Genomic DNA, 21,766 nt, shown 5'->3' on the forward strand with positions numbered 1-21,766 from the left:
TGCGCTGCCTGAGAACATGGTGGAGGCAGGTTTAATTGAAGCATTGAAAAGGGAATTAGACAGTTATATGAAAAGGAAGAATGTGTAGGGTTACGGGGAGAAGGCGGGGGAATGGAACAGAGGGAATTGCTCTTTCAGAGAACCAGTGCAGACATGATGGGCCGAATGGCCTCCTTCCGCACTGTAACAATTCTGTGATTATGATTGCATGAAAGTATGCATTCTTCCTTTGTGGAAATTATTGGATATAAAAGATAACTATGTTCAGGTTTGCATAAATATTTTATTGTACATTTTTTTAAAAAAGTTCAAATTTCAAGAAATAATGTATTTGAATAGGTCGTTTGAGAGTCACTATATACAGCCTGCAATACAAGATAGATATCAGTGCACACTCCAGGCTCAATAATGGAACATTGCTATTATAAATCATTCACAAAATATAACCCATTGTCAATAGTTTCCTTTTTCCAGAATACAGTAGAAATCTGACATCACAGAGTATTGCATTTATATTACTTTCTATTAATCTTCAGTTGCTGGAAGTACCATTAATAAAAACCTACCTACACATTCAACATAATACAGGACAAAAAGTTAAGCCTTTCAAGAATACTGAACTGTGCGCAATCAGATCATCCTCATTAGCATAAATTATATGTGCAGGTTCATATAAAAACAGAATGCATTTAGAATAATTGTATCAAATACAGCATACAAACCTAAACTAAGGCAGGAGTTATGCATAGCACAGTGTGTCAAAAACATCTTAATAACTGTTTTCAATACTGCTGGCAGGCTTTCTTTAGTTGCACCTCTAAATGACTTTACTGTTGCAGAGTTGTTGCGAATACACTTGGCTTTTATCCACTGAAAGCATGAATCTCTTCATGGTTAAATCCTAACTGTTTGAAGAAGCTGTAGAGGGGATACAATGTAATCAACAATGAATACAGTGAATATTGAGAATTACCAAAATATCGCAAAGTTTTGTACAAGTGACAACAGCTCTCCAGTGTCTCCTGATAGCTTGAGAAGTTTTGAAGACGTAAGGCACTGGGAAGAAAGAGCTGTTTGTGTATACCACCTGTCCTGCCCATTTGGACCAGTACACTCTACTTGTCACGGTTGTATGTTTTTGCTGTATAACTTGTGTGTTTATTCCAGTCCTAAATTCTGATTAAACTCAACATACCCATCATATTGGTTGCAGTCGATCCTGATTAAAATTATCATAATAGTTTGAATATGACAGTACATACCCAACAGCTTGATCAGTGAAGGAGGTTGGACCACAAACACACACAAGTGTTTTCAACTCTTCAGCGCGCCCAGTCAAAAATTCTGAACAAAGTGACATTTCAATCTTTCCCCGTTTCCCTGCCCATTCGGGATGCGGCTCTGACAGGATATATTCAACCTCAAACCTAAGCAGACAAATTAAAAGGCATTTTTAGACAATGTAATTCAGTGAGATTTCACGATAATGCAGTGTTTAAGTACTTTTTATTTTACATAGCATACTATTCAGGACAGAAATTGTAACCCATTTTCTAACTGTTGCTGCAAGCTATTACCTGATCAGTTGCTTCAGAATCATAAGCTTTAAGACGATATTGTGCAAACAGTAACGTCCAAATGCAATGTGCTAATGGAAAATTCTTTGGTTCACTACTTTTACAGAGGTCTAAAATAAGTGACTAGTGTGGCCATTAAAAGTACATACCAAGTAATTTAAAAAGAATAAGTTAAGCGTTTGAAACGCATAATTTCAAGATACTAGTCATAAAAAATTTGGTAGAGGAGGAAGTCAGAGGTCAACAGTTTCTTCTTAGATATCACTGACCCAAAATTAACTACAAGGAGGTGTGAATTGTAACCTATAATGTTGCCCGAAGTATATGAATTGTATAAGTTTCAAATTCTGTGTTCAATGTCCAAACTAAATAACCCATTTCCCTCCTCTTGCAGGCTCTTTTCCTGTAACCTTCAATATCTTGAAGTGTGCATGCAATTTCCCCTCAAATATGATGATTAACTCAGTTTCAATTGCCACCTACAGTACTACTTTCACATTCTTAAGACCCTTTGAGAGAATTTTTTTAAAAATTCGTTCATGGGATGTGGGCGTCGCTGGCAAGCATTTATTGCCCATCCCTAATTGCCCTTGAGAAGGTGGTGGTGAGCTGCCTTCTTGAACTGCTGCAGTCCTTGGGGTGTAGGTACACCAACAGTGCTATAAGGGAGGGAGTTCCAGGATTTTGACACAGTGACAGTGAAGGAACGGCGATATAGTTCCAAGTCAGGATGGTGAGTGGCTTGGAGGGAAACTTGCAGGTGGTGGCATTCCCATGCAGCTGCTGCCCTTGTCCTTCTAGGAGGTAGAGGTAGGGTTTGGAAGGTGCTGTTGAAGGAGTCTTGGTGAGTTGCTGCAGTGCATCTTGTAGATTGTACACACTGCTGCCACTGTGTGTCGGTGGTGAAGGGAGTGAGTGGTGAAAGGAGTGAATGTTGAAGGTGGTGGATGGGGTGCCAATCAAGCAGGCTGCTTTGTCCTGAATAGCGTCATGCTTCTTGCGTGTTGTTGGAGCTGCACCCATCCAGGCAAGTGTAAAATATTCCATCTGGTTCACTGTTGTCCTTACCTGGTCTGGCCTATATTTGACTCCACCCACAGCAATATGGTTGACTCTGAAATGGCCTCGCAAGTCACTCAGTTGTATTAAACCACTACAAAGTATAAGAATTCCATTGAACATGCGCCTAGAAGTAATCCTGTTGTTATTGATTCCCCCATCAGTGGAAATAATGTTTTCACTGTTTGCCCTCTCAATTCCTTTCATAATTTTGAACATTTTGATTGGACACAGCAATAATTTTGAAATAATGTAGATAAAAAATTTAGTCTAGCATACCAATCTTGTCATTGATAATGTACTCAATATTTGCCTGACTTTTGAAATTAGAATGTGTTGCAGTGAGCATTGAGGGGAATCAGAAGTGGTGCAGCAAATGTCCATTGATAGATGTTTGTTATTAATTCCTATTTCGATCACAAACAGTATTGCATCATTTATCCACTTAATGATAACATTTTATTCTGGTTTACAACAGTGCTTATTTCGCCCATAAGTTCCATTTTCACAAAATTACCACAAATCTGTTGGTGGACGTACATTTCCTGGATGGTATATGGGCAGCACATGCATCTGCAGGTGCCTGAGCTAATTGTTCAGGTTGTAAATCATTTTCAGATGTTAGTGGGCAAATTAATTTCAAAGCACACATCATATGTTTTGCAGGGGAAATACTTAAAACTCAATGCAAGATCAGTAAGAAGTAATTAATTAATAATTAATTTTTCTTAAATATTCCTGCATTTAAATTCAGAGCTGCAGGATCTCTAATAGCCATCTTAGCTCTTTAAATAGACCAATTTCACATTTATGTCCTCAACAAAATATTGATGGGTGCGCTATCCCACTGATGTGGAATGGAATGTGTTTATCAATATGAATTCCAGAAGAATTGTGTATTTGGATCAATATTCTGTATTGAAATTAGCAATTGATACTGTTAATGGACGAGATCAGTGAATCGCTACAAACGTTAATTGGCTTCAAAGATTAAATTCCATTTAAAAGGATACTTTCTGGCCAACTAGTATGTCTGAAAGTCAATTATTTTTGCATTGGCTAAATAAGTCGACAAAGATCAGTAAAAATATATCAGCTGATGTGACACTTGCATGAAAATTAAGTTGTGGTGCTGACTTCTGCTAGCTTTATTGAGGCACTATTAGATGCTGTTTACAGTTCTCAGTTGTATGACCCAGCATATTCCTTTCATGGATATGGCAGTGTTTTGCTGTGTACAATACCTATCGTAGTTAGCCTACCATCAGCAAAATAGTGATTGCTTTACTTTAATGTTTAATTCACTTTAATTGGCTTTTCACTATTTTGGTAATGGAAAGCGCAGTGTCCCAGGAAGTTATAAAGTGACCCAAATCCCTTATGCCATAATGTCCTGGGACTTCTGAGTTCAAAATCAGGCTCTTTGATGTAGATGCCCCATTACAATGGCGTAACTCCAGGGAAATCTGGGCCATTGTCTCTTTGGTACCCTACTGAGGCAGATTACAACTAAACCGCAATCTAGTCATATACCCATCACTACCAAACAAGCATTATAATAGGTAAAGAGAATCCTCTACTTCAACCTGGCGGATCACTGGCACTGGTGCACTCACTGAGCACTGTGCAGAGAATGCTGACTGTAATGAAAATCTCAGTGATTCAGATTAAGATCGGGGTACAAAATGATTCAACTTAAATGGAATCTAAACTCTGCACAGCCCAGCAATTATTGGTGGATGGTTTTGGAGAAATAACAAGGCCAACCATTTTCCCTGGTCTTGCTGATGCACAGCAGTCTGTTCCCACAGGGACAGAACACATGTTGCTCATTAGCAAAACACTGACCACAGGGAAGCTTAAATTCAGATGGAAGACACTGGAACTCAGACCTGCAGCTTGTCCTCAATGTATGACCTGGTATTAATCAGACTCGTGGAAGGTATTGCTTATTTTCACGGAAATAAGTTAAAATCACATTTTGCTGAACATACTTTTCCTCTTGCAAAAAGCATTAGCAGCTCAGACGTAGCATTAGCAGCTCAGACGTAACATTTGCTGCTGCTATCCTCTTGCTGACTTTTGTGAAATATTTAGCCTGTTAATGACAGCACCAGGAAATATGCATGCAGGCCACTCAAGCAATGAAAGACTGCACAATTGTCCGATTTAATTGATTCCATATTCTTCACTCAAAGCTCAGTCAGGTTATGGGTTTTGCACAAACTGTTTGATAGCACAGTGGCAGTTCAGCTGACTTAACATGTCACTAGAATTACATGACTTGTATTCCAGAGTACAGAGGAAGGTTAGTGATGAAATAGCAGGGCACTACTCATGATGTTCTTTGGAGATGGTTGTTGTCCACAGTACTGAAGAGTGGCAAATGTCAACAACCCTGTTCAAAAGAGGGAATGGGAAAAGTTGGTAATTATAGGTCAATTAGCCTCACATCAATAGTAAGGAAACTGCTAGGGGCCATAATATAAGCTCACTCCTGATCTTTTAGAAAGGCATGGGATAATCAGGGATGCAGTGGACTAGTAACCCAGAGGTCATAGCAAGCTGTGAAACTGAATTCAATAAATCTGGTAGCTTGTAGGCTGGCACCACAAACAAATGACCATGAATGCTTCCAGGTTGTTATAAAAGCCCATCTGGTTCACAACTAGCTTTCCGGATGGGACGCACCATGTCCATAGAGTCTGACCTACATGTGACTCCAAGGCCATACTATGTAGTTGACTATTAATGCTTTCAGTGTAGTAGTGGGCTTCCAGTGTCATGCATATCCCAAGACAAATAAAAAGATTTGTAAAGGATAGATCATGCTTTCCAAAATAATAAAATTATTTGAGGCGACTATTGAGCATATAGATAAAGAAAATACACTGGATGCAGACTTTCAAAAAACATTTGATCAACTAATAACTTTTTTTCTATTCTTTCATGGGAGGTGAGCATTGCTGACAAGGCCAGCATTTATTGCCCATCCTTAATTGCACTTGAGAAGCTGGCAGTGAGCTTCCTTCTGGAACTGCTGCAGTCCATGTGGTTTAGGTACACCCACAGTGCTGTTAGGGAGGAGTTCCAGGATTTTGATCCAACGACAGTGAAGGAAAGGTGATATAGTTCCAAGTAAGGTTGGTGTGACTTGGACAGGAATTTGCAGGTGGCGTAATTCTCATGCATCTGTTGTCCTTGTTTTAGCTGGTAGAGGTCGCAGCTTAGAAGCTGCTGTCTAAAGAGCCGTGGCAATTTGCTGCAGTACATCTTGTGGATGGTATATACTGCTGCCACACTGCACTGGTGGTGGAGGGAGTGAACGTTTAAGGTGGTGGATGGGCACTGATCAAGCGGCCTGCTTTGCCTAGATGGTGTTGAGCTTCCTGAATGTGGTTCGAGCTGCATCATCCAGGCAAGTGCAGAGTATTCATCACACTCCTGACTTGTGCCTTGTAGATGGTGGACAGGCTTTGGAGAAATGGTGTCAGGGGGAAGGATTCAGATTCCTGGGACATTGGGACCAGTTCTGGGGAAGGTGGGACCAGTACAAGTTGAACGGGTCGCATCTGGGCAGGACCGGGATCAATTTCCTCAGGGGGGTGTTTGCTAGTGCTGCCGGTGAGGGTTTAAATTAGAATGGCAGGGGGATGGGAATCTGAGCAGGGAGACAGAGGAGGGGGAAACAAGGATAGAAATGAAAGACAGAAAGGTAAGAAGCAAAAGGGAAGGCAGAGAAAACAAGGGTGAGAAACAAATGGGGCCATTGTGCAAAATAAAGCAAAGATGACTAACAATGTTAAAAAGACAAGTCTAAAGGCATTGTGTCTTAATGCGCGTAGCATTCGCAATAAGGTAGATGAATTAACAGCGCAAATAGATATAAATGGTTATGATATAGTTGCGATTACAGAGACATGGCTGCAGGGTGACCAAGGATGGGAGCTGAACATCCAGTGGTATTCAATATTTAGGAACAACAGGCAAGGGAAAGGAGGTGGAGTAGCGTTGTTAGTAAAGGAGGAAATCAATGCAATAGTGAGGAAGGATATTGGCTCGGAAAATCATGATGTAGAATATGTATGGATGGAGCTAAGAAACACCAAGGGGCAGAAAGCGTTGGTGGGGGTTGTCTATAGGCCCCCAAACAATAGTGGAGATGTACGGGATGACATTAAACAGGAAATTAGCGACACATGCAATAAGGGTACAACTGTAATCATGGGTGATATTAATCTACATATAGATTGGTCAGACCAAATTAGCAATAATACTGTGGAGGAGAATTTCCTATAGCATGTACGTGACGGTTTTTTAGACTAATACGTTGAGGAACCAACTAGAGAACAGGCTATCCTAGACTGGGTATTGTGCAATGAAAAAGGATTAATTAATAATCTTGTGTGGAGGTCCCATGGGGAGGAGCGACCATAACATGATAGAATTCTTCATTAAGATGGAGAGTGAAGTTGTTGAATCCGAAACTAGGGTCCTGAATCTAAATAAAGGAAACTACGAAGGTATGAGGCACGAGTTGGCTATGGTAGATGAGGGAACCTTACTAAAAGGGTTGACAGTGGATAGGCAATGGATAATATTTAAAGAACGTGTGCATGAATTACAACAATTATTAATTCCGGTCTGGCGGAAAAATAAAACCAGAAAGGTGGCTCAACTGTGGTTTCCTAAAGAAATTAGGGATAGTATTAGATCCAAAGAGGCGGCATGTACAATTGCCAGAAAAAGAAGCAAGTCTGAGGATTGGGAGCAGTTTAGAATTCAGCAAAAGAGGACAAAGAGGTTGATTAAGCGGGGGAAAATAGAGTATGAAAGTAAACTTGCGGGAAACATAAAAACTGACTGTAAAAGCTTCTATAAATATATGAAAAGAAGAAGATTAGTGAAGACAAATATAGGTCCCTTATAGTCAGAAACAGGGGAAGTTATAATGGGGGACACAAATAACTTCCCAGAAATGTTAGGGAACCAAGGGTCTAATGAGAGGGAGGAACTGAAGGAAATCAGTATTAGTAAAAAAAAATAGTGCTAGGGAAATTAATGGGGTTAAAGGCTGACAAATCCCCAGGGCCTGATAATCTACATCCCTGAGTACTAAAGAAAGTGGACCTGGAAATAGTGGATGCATTGGTGGCCATCTTCTAAAATTCTATAGACTCTGGAGCAGTTCCTACAGATTGGAGGGTGGCAAATGTAACCCCACTATTTAAAAAAGGAGGGAGAGAAAAAAACAGGGAATTACAGACCAGTTAGCCTTACATCAGTAGTGGGGAAAATGCTAGAGTCTATTATAAAGGATGTGATAGCAGAACACCTGGAAAGCATAAATGGGATTGGACAAAGTCAGCATGGGTTCACGAAAGGGATTTCAAGCTTAACAATCTACTGGCGCTTTTTTTGAGGATGTAACTCGTAGAATAGCTAAGGGAGAACCAGTAGATGTAGTGTATTTGGATTTTCAGAAGGCTTTTGATAAGGTTCCACATGAGAAGTTAGTGTGCAAAATTAAAGCACATGGGATTGGGGGTAATATACTGGAATGGATTGAGAAGTGGTTGACAGACAGGAAACAGAGAGTAGTAATAAATGGGTCTTTTTCCGGGTGGCAGGCAGTGACTAGTGGGGTACCGCAGTGCTTGGGCCCCAGCTATTCACAATATATATTAATGACTTGGGTGAGGGAACTAAATGTAATATTTCCAAGTTTGCAGATGACACAAAGCTGGGGGGAAATGTAAGCGATGAGGAGGATGCAAAGAGGCACCAAAGTGATTTGGACAAGTTGGGTGAGTGGGCAAATGCATGGAAGATGCAGTATAACATGAATAAATGTGAGGTTATCCACTTTGGTTGTAAAAACAGAAAGGCAGATTATTATCTGAATGGTGATAGATTGGGAAAGGGGGAGGTGCAACGAGACCTGGGTGTCCTTATACGCCAGTCACTGAAAGCGAGCATTCAGGTGCAGCAAGCAGTTAGGAAGGCGAATGGTTTGGGATGGGAAATCAACATCCAGCGGTATTCAGTATTTCGGAAGGACAGACAAAAAGCAAAAGGCGGTAGAGTTGCATTGCTGGTTAAAGAGGAAATTAATGCAATAGTGAGGAAGTATATTAGCTCTGATGTGGAATCTGTATGGGTAGAGCTGAGAAACACTAAGGGGCAAAAAACGTTAGTGGGGGTTGAATATAGACCCCCAAACTGTAGTGGTGATGTTGGGAATGGCATTAAACAGGAAATTATAGATGCATGCGATAAAGGAGCATCTGTAATTATGGGTGACTTTCATCTGCATATAGATTGGGCAAATCAGTCACAATACCGTAGAGGAGGAATTCTAGGAGTGTATATGGGATGGTATTCTGGACCAATACGTTGAAGAACCAACTAGAGAACAGGCCATCCGAGACTGGGTATTGTGTAATGAGAGAGGAATAATTGACAATCTAGTTGTGCAAGACCCCTTGGGGATGAGCGACCATAATAAGATAGAATTCTTCTTTAAGATGGAGAGTGACACAGTTGATTCTGAGACTAGGGTCCTGAATCTTAGCAAAGGAAACTATGAAGGTATGAGGCGCGAGTTGGCTATGACAGATTGGGAACCATTACTTAAAGGGATGACAGTGGATAGGCAATGGCAAACATTTAAAAAGTGCATGGATGAACTGCAACAATTGTTTATCTCTGTCTGGTGCAAAAGTAAAACAGGAAAGGTAACCAAACCATGGCTTACAAGGGAAATTAGAGATAGCATTAGATCCAAGGAAGAGGCATATAAATTTGCCAGAAAAAACAACAGACCTGAGGATTGGGAGCAGTTTCGAATTCAGCAAAGGAGGACCAAGGGATTGAATAAGAAGGGGAAAATAGAGTACGAGAGCAAGTTGCGGGGTACATAAATACTGACTGTAAAAGTTTCTATAGGTATGTGAAGAGAAAAAGATTAGTGAAGACAAATGTAGGTCTCTTACAGTCATAAACAGGGGAATTTATTATGGGGAACAAAGAAATGGCTGACCAACTAAATGCATACTTTGGATCTGTCTTCACAAAGGAGGACACAAATATCATACCAGAAATGTTTGGGAAGACAGGGTTTAGTGAGAGAGAGGAACTGAAGGAAATCAATATTAGTAGAGAAATGGTGTTGGGGAAATTGATGGGATTGAAGGCCGATAAATCCCCAGGGCCTGATGGTCTGCATCCTAGAGTACTTAAGGAAGTGGGCCTAGAAATAGTGGATGCATTGGTGGTCATCTTCCAAGATTCTATAGACTCTGCAATAGTTCCTACAGATTGGAGGGTAGCTAATGTAACCCCACTGTTTAAAAAGGGAGGTAGAGAGAAAGCAGGGAATTATAGACCAGTCAGCCTGACGTCGGTAGTGGGGAAAATTCTAGAGTCCATTATCAAAGATTTTATAGCAGAGCACTTGGAGAATAGTGGTAGAATCGACACAGTCAGCATGGATTTACGAAAGGGAAATCATGCTTGACAAATCTACTAGAATTCTTCGAGGATGTAGATTTGATGAGGGGGAGCCAGTGGATGTGGTTTATTTGGACTTTCAGAAGGCTTTGGACAAAGTCCCACATAAGAGATTAGCGTGTAAAATTAAAGCGCATGGGACTGGGTGTAGTGTATTGCGATGGATAGAAAATTGGTTGGCAGACAGGGGAAACAAAGAGGGATAAAAGGGTCTTTTTCCGAATGGCAGGCAGTGACTAGTGGGTACCGCAGGGATCGGTGCTAGGACCCCAGCTATTCACAATATATGTTAATGATTTAGATGATGGAACTAAATGTAATATCTCCAAATTTGCAGATGACGCAAAACTGGGTGGGAGGGAGAGTTGTGAGGAAGATGCAGAGAGGCTTCAGGGTGATTTGGACAAGTTCAGTGAGTGGGCAAATGCATGGCAGATGCAGTATAATGTGGATAAATGTGAGGTTATCCACTTTGGTAGCAAAAACAGGAAGGCAGATTATTATCTGAACGGCTATAAACTGAGAGGGGAATATGCAACGAAACCTGGGTGTTCTTGTACACCAGTCACTGAAGGGAAGCATGCAAGTCCAACAGGCGGTAAAAAAGGCAAATGGTATGTTGGCCTTCATAGCGAGAGGATTCGAGTACAGAAGCAGAGATGTCTTGCTGCAATAATACAGGGCCTTGTTGAGGCCACACCTGGAATATTGTGTGCAATTTTGGTCTCCTTATGTGAGGAAGGATGTTCTTGCTATAGAGGGAGTGCAGTGAAGGTTTACCAGAATGATTCCTGCGCTGGCAGGACTGACGTGAGGACAGATTGAGTCGGTTAGGATTATATTCGCTGGAGTTCAGAAGAGTGAGAGGGAATCTCTTGGAAACCTATAAAATTCTAACAGGATTTGAGAGGGTAGATGCAGGAAGGATGTTCCCGATGGTGGGGGAGTCCAGAACTAGGGGTCATAGTCTAAAGATGCGGGGTAAACCTTTCAGGACTGAGATGAGGAGAAATTTCTTCACCCAGAGAGTGGTGAACCTGTGGAATTCGCTACCACAGAAAGCAGTTGAGGCCAAAACATTGTATGTTTTCAAGAAGGAGTTAGATATAGCTCTTGGGTTTAGAGGGATCAAAGGATATGGGGCAAAAGCGAGAATAGGTTACTGAGTTGGATGATCAGTCACAATCATAATGAATGGTGGAGCAGGCTCGAAGGGCCGAATGGCCTACTCCTGCTACTATTTTCTATGTTTCTATGTTGGCCTTCATTGCAAGAGGATTTGAGTACAGGAGCAAGGATGTTTTACTGCTGTTATACAGGGCCTTGGTGAGACCACATCTGGAGTATTGTGTGCAGTTTTGGTCTCCTTATCTGATGAAGGACGTTCTTGCCATGGCCATGGAGGGAGTGCAAAGAAGATATACTTGGCTGATTCCTGGGATGGCAGGATTGACGTATGAGGACAGACTGGGTCGACTAGGCCTATATTCACTAGAGTTTAGAAGAATGAGAGGGGATCTCATAGAATCCGATAAAATTCTCACAGGACTAGACAGGCTAGATGCAGGGAGGATGTTTCCAATGGCTGGGGAGTCCAGAACCAGGGGACACAATCTCAGGATATGGGATATGCCATTTAGAACCGAGATGAGGAGAAATTTCTTCACTCTGAAGGTGGTGAACCTGTGGAATTATCTACCGCAGAAGGCAGTGGAGGCCAAGTTATTAAATATATTCAAGAAGGAGATAGATATATTCCTTAATGCCAAAGGGATCAAGGGATATGGGGAGAAAGTGGGAACAGGGTACTGAATTAGACGATCAGCCATGATCTTTTTTGAATGGCTCAGCAGGGCCGAATGGCCTATTCTTGCTCCTATTTTCTATGTTTCTATGAGTCAGGAGGTGAGTTACTGGCCGCAGACTTCCCAGTCTCTGACCTGCTCTTGTAACCACAGTATTTACATGACTGGTCCGGTTAAATTTCTGGTCAATGGCAACCCCCAGGATGTTGATGGTGGGGGATTCAGCGACGGTAATGCCGTTGAATGTCAAGAGGAGATGGTTAGATTCTCTCTTGTTGGAGATGGTCATTTTTATATTTCTATTATCTATGCAAGAATTTACAATGGAAACTGCTTATGTAAACATGTCACAGTGTAGTTACACACTCCATCCAGTGGAGACACGACAATATTTTCACTGGCGTGTTTGGGGGGGTGGGGGTAGTGCTGTAATTACAGAATGGCAGTTTCCATGTTAAATGTGGACAAAGGAAATTGGGAACAGTTGGTGGGAAGTGTGCACAGATGCAAGATTTTTCATTTAGATCGATGTGCATTTTTACAATAAATAAGAAAAAGTAGTTTGGCATGGTTTCTCAGAGAATGTCGGTTTTCGTTCAGTCTACATTCTGCCGTGAGTTGCTCAATCGCATACAGACTGTGATACGTCCTAGTTGCCTTCTTTGTTTCCTTGCCCATTTGCCGAAAATCCCAATGCTGTAATCAATGCTTTGTCTACTGGGCTACCTCTTAAGATATTCAAAGTACTCAGTGTCACTCTTGCTGAATTTGGAATGATTGATACAACTGTCCCCAGAAGATCGACTGTTTTGAAGTTGCTAATTTTGCTGAAGTATAAGCGCATTAGGACAGCTTAGTAATGCAGATATGCATTACTTTGTTTCTGCAACTAAACATGCTTTGTTTCACATCTGAGCAACTGGAAACTATTTAGAATATTAAAAAAAAACTGTTTTCATACTTTCGAGTATAATCTTACCTGTGTATTCAAAGATGACTATACACCACATACACAAGAAACAAAATATGGCTAAACTGACACAAACCTCTGCTTTCTAATCTATTATAGCAATTCTTGTTTTAAAATTGTGAGGACAGCTTTTCACCAGCCTGTTGAACTAACCTCCACAATGCTTTTAAAATATGACTCACCGAAAGTAATATCAAAATTGAAAGGTTATAATTCTTTTGTAAAACTGCACATCCTCATGACAGATACTTTCGTATGCTTTTTCACCCAAGAGCATCTATGAATTGTGGTATAGGTCAAATATAACAAATGGTTTCTCCAAAGTGACTGACTTCAATTCTGAACTCAACTGTAGGATTCTGTTAATTTACGCATGGACAGAATGGCAAATGGAAATATAGACAGAATGAAGAAGCACCAGCAGATATTTAGGAATCCAGTTGCTTCATTAAAAGCAAAAATGCTAATGGGATGCGGGGATTCATGGCAAGAGGTACAGAATATAAATACAGGAAGTAAATTTAGAGTTATATAGAGCACTGGTCTCATCTCATTTGGAATATTGTGTTTGAAAAAGAATATTTATTTGGGAAGTTTGAGTTTTAAAGGATGTGGAGAGAAGGCAGTAGCAGAGGGCCTTATTGCTATCTTTTTCCCTTCTTGCGTTTGATCATGTTTGCGAAAACTCGCTTTCATAGACATCTCATAACATCTCTTTTTTCAGCAACCATGTCTGGCTCCAACACATTCCTTTTTTTAATTCTTGCACGGGATATGGGTGTTGCTGGCAAGGCCAGCATTTGTTGCCCATCCCTAATTGCCCTTGCATGGCTTGCGAGGTCATTTCAGAGGGCAGTTAAGAGTCAACAATATTGCTGTAGGTCTGGAGTCACATATAGGCCAGACCAGGTAAGGTGGCAGATTTCCTTCTTTAAAGGGCATTAGTGAACCAGATGGGTTCTTATAACAATCGATGATCGTTTCATGCCATCATTACTAAGACTAGCTTTCAATTCCAGATTTTTTTCATTAATTAATTGAATTTAAATACCACCAGCTGCCATGGTGGGATTTGAACACGTGTCCCAGGGCTATTAGCCTAGAACAAAAGAACAAAGAATAAAGAACAGTACAGCACAGGAACAGGCCATTCGACCCTCCAAGCCGATCTTGATGCCTGCCTAAACTAAAACCATCTGCACTTCCGGGGACTGTATCCTTCTATTCCCAACCTATTCATGTATTTGTCAAGATGCCTCTTAAACATCGCTATCGTTCCTGCTTCCACCACCTCCCCCGGCAGCAAGTTCCAGGCACTCACCACCCTCTGTGGAAAGAACTTGCCACGCACATCCCCTCAAAACTTTGCCCTTCGCACCTTAAACCTATGTCCCCAAGTAACTGACTCCTCCACCCTGGGAAAAAGCTTCTGACTATCCACTCTGTCCATGCCACTCATAACTTTGTCACCTCGATCCTGTCGCCCCTCCACCTCCGTCGTTCCAGTGAAAACAATCAGAGTTTATCCAACCTCTCCTCATAGCGAATGCCCTCCAGACCAGGCAACATCCTGGTAAACCTCCTCTGTACCCTCTCCAAAGCCTCCATATCCTTCTGGTAGTGTGGCGACCAGAATTGTACGCAATATTCTAAGTGTGGCCTAACTAAGGTTCTGCACAGCTGCAGCATGACTTGCCAATTTTTATACTCTATGCCCCGACCGATGAAGTCAAGCATGCCATTTGCCTTCTTGACTACCTTATCCACCTGCGTTGCCACTTTCAGTGACATGTGAACCTGTACGCCCAGATCTACTCTGCCTGTCAATACTCCGAAGGGTCTGCCATTTACTGTATACTTCCCACTTGCATTAGATCTTCCAAAATGCATTACCTCACATTTGTCCGGATTAAACTCCATCTGCCAATTCTCCGCCCAAGTCTCCAACTGATCTATATCCTACTGTATCCTCTGACAATCCTCATCACTATCCGCAACTCCACCAACCTCTGTGTCGTCCGCAAACTTACTAATCAGACCAGCTACATTTTCCTCCAAATCATTTATATATAATACAAACAGCAAAGGTCCGAACACTGACCCCTGCGGAACACCACTAGTCACATCCCTCCATTCAGAAAAGCACCCATCCACTGCTACCCTCTGTCTTCTATGACTGAGCCAGTTCTGTATCCATCATGCCAGCTCACCTCTGATCCCGTGTGACTTCACCTTTTGCACCAGTCTGCCATGAGGGACCTTGTCAAAGGCTTTACTGAAGTCCATATAGACAACATCCACTGCCCTTCCTTCATCAATCATCTTCGTCACTTCCTCAAAAAACTCAATCAAGTTAGTGAGACATGACCGCCCCTTCACAAAACCATGCTGCCTCTTGCTAATAAGTTCATTTGTTTCCAAATGGGAGTAAATCCTGTCCTGAAGAATCCTCTTTAATAATTTCCCTACCACTGACGTAAGGCTCACCGGCCTATAATTTCCTAGATTATCCTTGCTACCCTTCTTAAACAAAGGAACAACATTGGCTATTCTCCAGTCCTCTGGGACCTCACCTGTCGCCAATGAGGATACAAAGATTTCTGTCAAGGCCCCAGCAATTTCTTCCCTTGCCTCCCTCAGTATTCTGGGGTAGATCCCATCAGACCCTGGGGACTTATCTACCTTAATGCTTTTCAAGACGCCCAACACCTCCTCCTTTTTGATAACGACATGACCCAGACTATCTACACACCCTTCCCTAGACTCATCATCCACCAAGTCCTTCTCTTTGGTGAATACTGATGCAAAATACTCATTTAGTACCTCGCCCATTTCCTCTGGCTCCACACATAGATTCCCTCCTCTGTTCTTGAGTGGGCCAACCCTTTCCCTGGTTACCCTCTTGCTCTTTATATATGGATAAAAAGCCTTGGGATTCTCCTTAATCCTGTTTGCCGTTGACTTTTCATGACCCCTTTTAGCGCTCCTGACTCCTTGCTTAAGTTCCTTCCTACTGTCTTTATATTCCTCAAGGGCTTCGTCTGTTCCCAGCCTTCCAGCCCTTACGAATGCTTCCTTTTTCTTTTTGACTCGGCTCACAATATCCCGCGTTATCCAAGCTTCCCGAAACTTGCCAAACTTATCCTTCTTCCTCACAGGAACATGCTGGTCCTGGATTCTAATCAACTGACGTTTGAAAGACTCCCACATGTCAGATGTTGATTTACCCTCAAACAGCCGCCCCCAATCTAAATTCTTCAGTTCCTGCCTAATATTGTTATAATTAGCCTTCCCCCAATTTAGCACCTTCACACGAGGACCACTCTTATCCTTATCCACAAGTACCTTAAAACTTATGGAATTATGGTCACTGTTCCCAAAATGCTCCCTTACTGAAACTTCAACCACTTGGCCGGGCTCATTCCCCAATACCAGGTCCAGTACGGCCCCATCCCTAGTTGGACTATCTACATATTGTTTCAAGAAGCCCTCCTGGATGCTCCTTACAAATTCTGCCCCATCCAAGCCCGTAGCACTAAGTGAGTCCCAGTCAATATAGGGAAAGTTAAAATCACCCACCACTACAACCCTGTTACCTTTACATCTTTCCAAAATCTGTCTACATATCTGCTCCTCTACCTTCCGCTGGCTGTTGGGAGGCCTGTAGTAAATCCCCAACATCGTGACTGCACCCTTCCTATTCCTGAGCTTCACCCATATTGCCTCGCTGCATGACCCCTCAAGAAGCTTTTTCCCAGAGTGGGGGATTCAATTACTAGGGGTCACGAGTTCAAAGTGAGAGGGGAAAAGTTTAGGGGGGATATGCGTGGAAAGTTCTTTACGCAGAGGGTGGTGGGTGCCTGGAACGCGTTGCCAGCGGAGGTGGTAGACGTGGGCACGATAGCGTCTTTTAAGATGTATCTAGACAGAGACATGAATGGGCAGGAAGCAAAGATATACAGACCCTTAGAAAATAGGCGTAAAAATAGGGTGTCCTCCCGCAGTACAGCTGTGATATTCTCCTTAACCAGTAATGCAACTCCCCGACCCCTTTTACATCCCCCTCTATCCCGCCTGAAGCTTCTAAATCCCGGAACATTTAGCTGCCAATCCTGTCCTTCCCTCAACCAAGTCTCTGTAATAGCAACAACATTATAGTTCCAAGTACTAATCCAAGCTCTAAGTTCATCTGCCTTACCTGTTATACTTCTCGCATTGAAACAAATGCTCTTCAGACCACCAGTCCCGCTGTGCTCAGCAACATCTCCCTGCCTGCTCTTCCTCTTAGTCTTACTGGCCTTATTTACTAGTTCCCCCTCATTTATTTCACCTGCTGTCCTACTGCTCTGGTTCCCACCCCCTGCCACACTAGTTTAAAACCTCCCGAGTGTCGCTAGAAAACCTCGCAGCCAGGATATTTGTGCCCCTCCAGTTTAGATGCAACCCGTCCTTCTTGTACAGGTCCCACCTGTCCTGGAAGAGATCCCAATGATCCAGATATCTGAAACCCTCCCTCCTACACCAGCTGTTCAGCCACGTATTTAGTTGCACTATCTTCCTATTTCTTGCCTCACTGGCACGTGGCACAGGGAGTAATCCCGAGATTACAACCCTAGAGGTCCTGTCTTTTAACTTTCTACCTAACTCCCTCAACTCCCCCTGCAGGACCTCGTTACTCTTCCTGCCTATGTCGTTGGTACCGATGTGTACCACAACCTCTGGCTGTTCATCCTCCCCCTTCAGAATGCCCCCTGTCCATTCAAAGACATCCTTGACCCTGGCACCAGGGAGGCAACATACCATCCTGGAGTCTCTTTCACATCCACAGAAGCGCTGATCTGTGCCCCTGACTATAGAGTCCCCTACAACTATTGCTCTTCTGCGTTTTGTCCCTCCCTGCTGAACAACAGTGCCAGCCGTGGTGCTACTGCTCTGGCTGCAGCTGCTGTTTTCCCCTGATAGGCCATCCCCCCCCCAACAGTATCCAAAACGGTATACTTGTTAGAGAGGGGGATAGCCTAGGTCTCTGGATTATGAGTTCAGTGACATTACCACTGCACCACCATCTGGATTCCAGCTTAAATTCCACAATTCCTGTTTTGGATTCACCAACGATCACATATATCTCTGTGATATTTGGCGTTACTCTCACCACTGCTTTCACTGCTTCATGAGATCCAGCCTCACCATTGCATAGATTTAGATTTAGGGTCAGAGGTAGGAGGTTTAGAGGGGATTCGGGGAAAAATCTTTTCACCTAGGGGGTGGTGAGGATCTGGAACTCACTGCCTGAAAGGCTGGTAGAGGTAGAAACCCTCATAACATTTCAAAAGCACTTTGAAAGGCAATTCAAGTGCCATAACCTACAAAGCTACAGACCAAGAACCGAAAGTAAGATTACGCTGGATGGCTCCCTGTCAGCCGGCAGTGACACAATGGGCCGAATAGCCTCCTTCTGTGCTATAAATTTCTGTGATTCATGTCCAAATAATGGAAAAGCAGAAACTTGACTAAGATCCTTCATGGCTGGAATGTAGCATTGGGATGATGCACTGAATTGTTGATATGTAGAGAGACAGTGAGGTGGATGGTGAGGTGAATGGAGAGGGTGAGGTGAATGGAGAGGGTGAGAGGGATGGAGAGGGTGAGAGGGATGGAGAGGGTGAGAGGGATGAACATGGAAAGGGAGACAGCGAGGGAGATGGATAGAGGGAGAAACCTTATACATTTACTGCAATCTACTAATTTCCATTGTGAAATAAACAGGCATTGACTGGTTTATATAATTCTCACCTTTTTATAATATGAAAAATGTGTACTGCCTGTCCAATGGCAATGAGTCATTCTTTTTATATAATGGGTTACTGTTACAAAGACCTTTTATCTGCAGTTCAGAATTAGCTCTTTCACTCTATCTCCAAGAAATTAATCGAATTTTATTTTCCAGAGGAAGTAAGCAGCAACCAGAACTATAGCAGAGCAGTATGTCAATCATCTTTTAATTTTATGTAATAGGCCAAGTATTTTTCTTTGGCAGACTGATATCTATACTGGAATATGTACACTATAATATGAAATTTTCAATTCCTGAAAGTAGTCAAATTAAAATCTTATGAACCACGTATTTTTGCTGTGTCTTTTGACAAACACAGCTGCATAGGTTTAACATTGTTATGCAAGAGAATTGGCAATCATGGATTTTCTGTCTGCAGACAAAATAAACATGAAATTCAGCAGACAAAGTAATATTAGGGGATCAAGCTTTCCTGCTGAATCTCTCCATTATCAACACTACTCTTAGGTTTGACATGGATTATAATAGTACATTCCAGAGACCACAGTAATTAAACAAAAAGCAAAAAACAAAGAACACGATGATTAGTTAGGGCCTGAATTTTTGCAATTGAAACCTTGGGTGGAATTTTGAGAGTCCAGTAGGAGAAGGAATGGAGGAGTGGGGGTCTGAAGCATAGGGAAGGATGGGCTCACCTGGAAACCTGCTCAGTGACGCTCAGTTTGAGATCCGCCAGGGCCACTCAACTCCTGACCTCATTACAGCCTTGGTTCAAACGGACAAAAGAACTGAACTCAGGAGGTGAGGTGAGAGTGAGATGGGAATCAGGTGAAAACTGTCCGCTGGTTGGAGTCATATCTGGCACAAAGGAAGATGGTTGTAGTTGCTGGAGGCTAATCATCTCAACTCCAGGACATCACTGCAGGAGCTCCTCAGGGTAAAGTCCTAGGCCCAGCCATCATCAGCTGCTTCATCAATTACTTTCCTTCAATCATAAGGTCAGCAGTGGGGACGCTTGGTGATGATTGCACAGCGTTCAGCATCCGCAACTCCTCAAATACTGAAGCAGTCAGTGTAGAAATACAGCAAGACCTGGACAACATTCAGGCTTGGGCTGATAAGTGGCAAGTAACGTTCGCGTCACACAAGTGCCAGCCAATAACCATCTCCAACAAGAGAGAATCTAACCATCTCCCCTTGACATTCAATGTCATTATGATCGCTGAAACAGCCATATAAATACCATGGCTACAAGAGCAGGTCAGAGGCTCGGAATCCTGTGGGAGTAACTCACTTCCTGACTCCCCAAAGCCTGTCCACCATCTGCATGGCACATGTCAGGTGTGTGATGGAATACTCTCCACTTGCCTGGATGGGTGCATCTCCAAGAAGCTCAACACCATCCAGGACAAAGCAACCCGCCTGATTGGCCCCCCGTCCACAAACATTCACACCCTCCACCTCCGACGCACAGTGGCAACAGTGCGTACCATCTATAAGATGCACTGCCGCAACACACCAAGGCTACTCAGGCAGCATCTTCCAAACCTGCAACCTCTACTACCTAGAAGGACAAGGACAGCAGATGCACAGGAACATTACCATCTGCAAGTTCCCCTCCGAGCCACACACCATCCTGACTTGGAACTATATTGCCAGTCCTTCACAGCACTGTGGGTGTACCTACACACGTGGACTGCAGCTCACAATTCAGGCAGGAAAGAATGAACATTTCACAACAATGAATATGAATTCCATTTATGAAAAAGTTCAGAGAACAATATGAAGAGCAGATGTAGTATACACCCATGAATCCCCAAGTGCATCTCGCTGCTCTTCTTTATACATTTACAAGTGATTTTACATGGTGTGATCACAGCACCAGCAGCTGGGTTGGAGGCAGTCTGCTGATCAGGCTGCCCCTTGGCCTGGACAACTTCAGCGATCGTCCTCAGGGTGCCTGAGGCCTGCAGGTCCCCGGCTGCACAAGTACAGGACTCTCCTCAGTTGTCACAGTTACTGGAGCTGGGCTCGCTGGCGGAGGGACTGAGGAGCTGCTGTCCACACTCAAACTGCCCTGATGGGAGCTCCGAGATGCGGAGGTCAGCCTCTTCTCCTCCCTTTCGAGGCTCATTTGAACCTTCCTGTGATAACCTGGAGAAGACTCCAGGTGCCTTGCCCTTCTCTTGGCTTGCCACTGCGGCATGGAGTTCATGGCCAAGGTGATGGTGTGCAGTTTTGCACACATTTGTGGGATTTGGGTCCAAAACCTCTCGATGGAGGTCTGAGACATGGCAGCACTCATGACATGGATGGACTCCTCCACCGTCTGCTCATGGCCGCGCATTGCCTCTGAAAGCTCCGCCAGATGTTGCCTTACCTCTCTCTGCAACTTCAGCATGCCCTGTGCTGTCGGCACCAGAGGCTCATCATCAGCCTGGAGCTCTGCATGGACCTGGCCATCCACAATCCTCCAGCTATCAGAGGCCTCGGCTGTCTCAGCCTCAGCCAGCTGCTCGGGCGTGTGTGGTGATCTCACCAGCTTGTGACCCTGAGTCTAAGTCCGATCCAGCGAGGTGAAAGTATCTGTGCTGTTGGAAGGCGCAGGAGAATGATGTGACAGTACATCCTGATTGCTTCTCCTCCCCCTCCTCAGAGGTCGATTGTGCCCCCGTCATAGTGTCAGTGCAGACCCCCAGCGGATGACTACATGCATGAGAGAACACAAACATTTGTGGGTTAGGATGTGCAGATCTCCTCATGCCAACCATGTATGATGTGGATCTCCAGAAGCGTGATGGAGGACACATGCACACAATCCTCACTCTCTTGTGTGGAGACTCCTGTCTCACCATCCACTATTAAACGACTGCCTTGGGCCCCGGCTAGAGCCTCCTTCTCAACCGCCGAAAGAGGCCCAAGATCTGGGACTCCCCCGCCAGTTCTAGAGGTCTCTCTCATGTTATGGGCCTGTTTGTCCTGCAAGTGGAAAGAGGGACATAGTAAGACTTCGCAGGATGAGCAAGAGGACAGTTCTGCTAGCGGCAGC

The 21,766-nt window shown here is 43.3% G+C and overlaps 1 protein-coding gene across 1 annotated transcript in view; it reads right to left on the reverse strand.

The window, feature by feature from the left end:
- Positions 1–270: 270 nt before the first annotated feature.
- Positions 271–21,766, reverse strand: part of cyb5r4 (cytochrome b5 reductase 4) — a 143,217-nt gene continuing 121,721 nt past the window's right edge. The window contains exons 15-16 of the mRNA XM_068026874.1: positions 1,263–1,427; positions 271–918 (exon numbers count right to left, since the gene is read on the reverse strand). Of these exons, the coding sequence (XP_067882975.1) occupies positions 864–918; positions 1,263–1,427 (220 nt within the window). The 3' untranslated portion in view covers positions 271–863. The remainder of the gene's footprint in view (positions 919–1,262; positions 1,428–21,766) is intronic.

This window comes from Heterodontus francisci, chromosome 3 (genome assembly GCF_036365525.1).
Source record: "Heterodontus francisci isolate sHetFra1 chromosome 3, sHetFra1.hap1, whole genome shotgun sequence".
Classification (NCBI taxonomy): Eukaryota; Metazoa; Chordata; class Chondrichthyes; order Heterodontiformes; family Heterodontidae; genus Heterodontus; species Heterodontus francisci.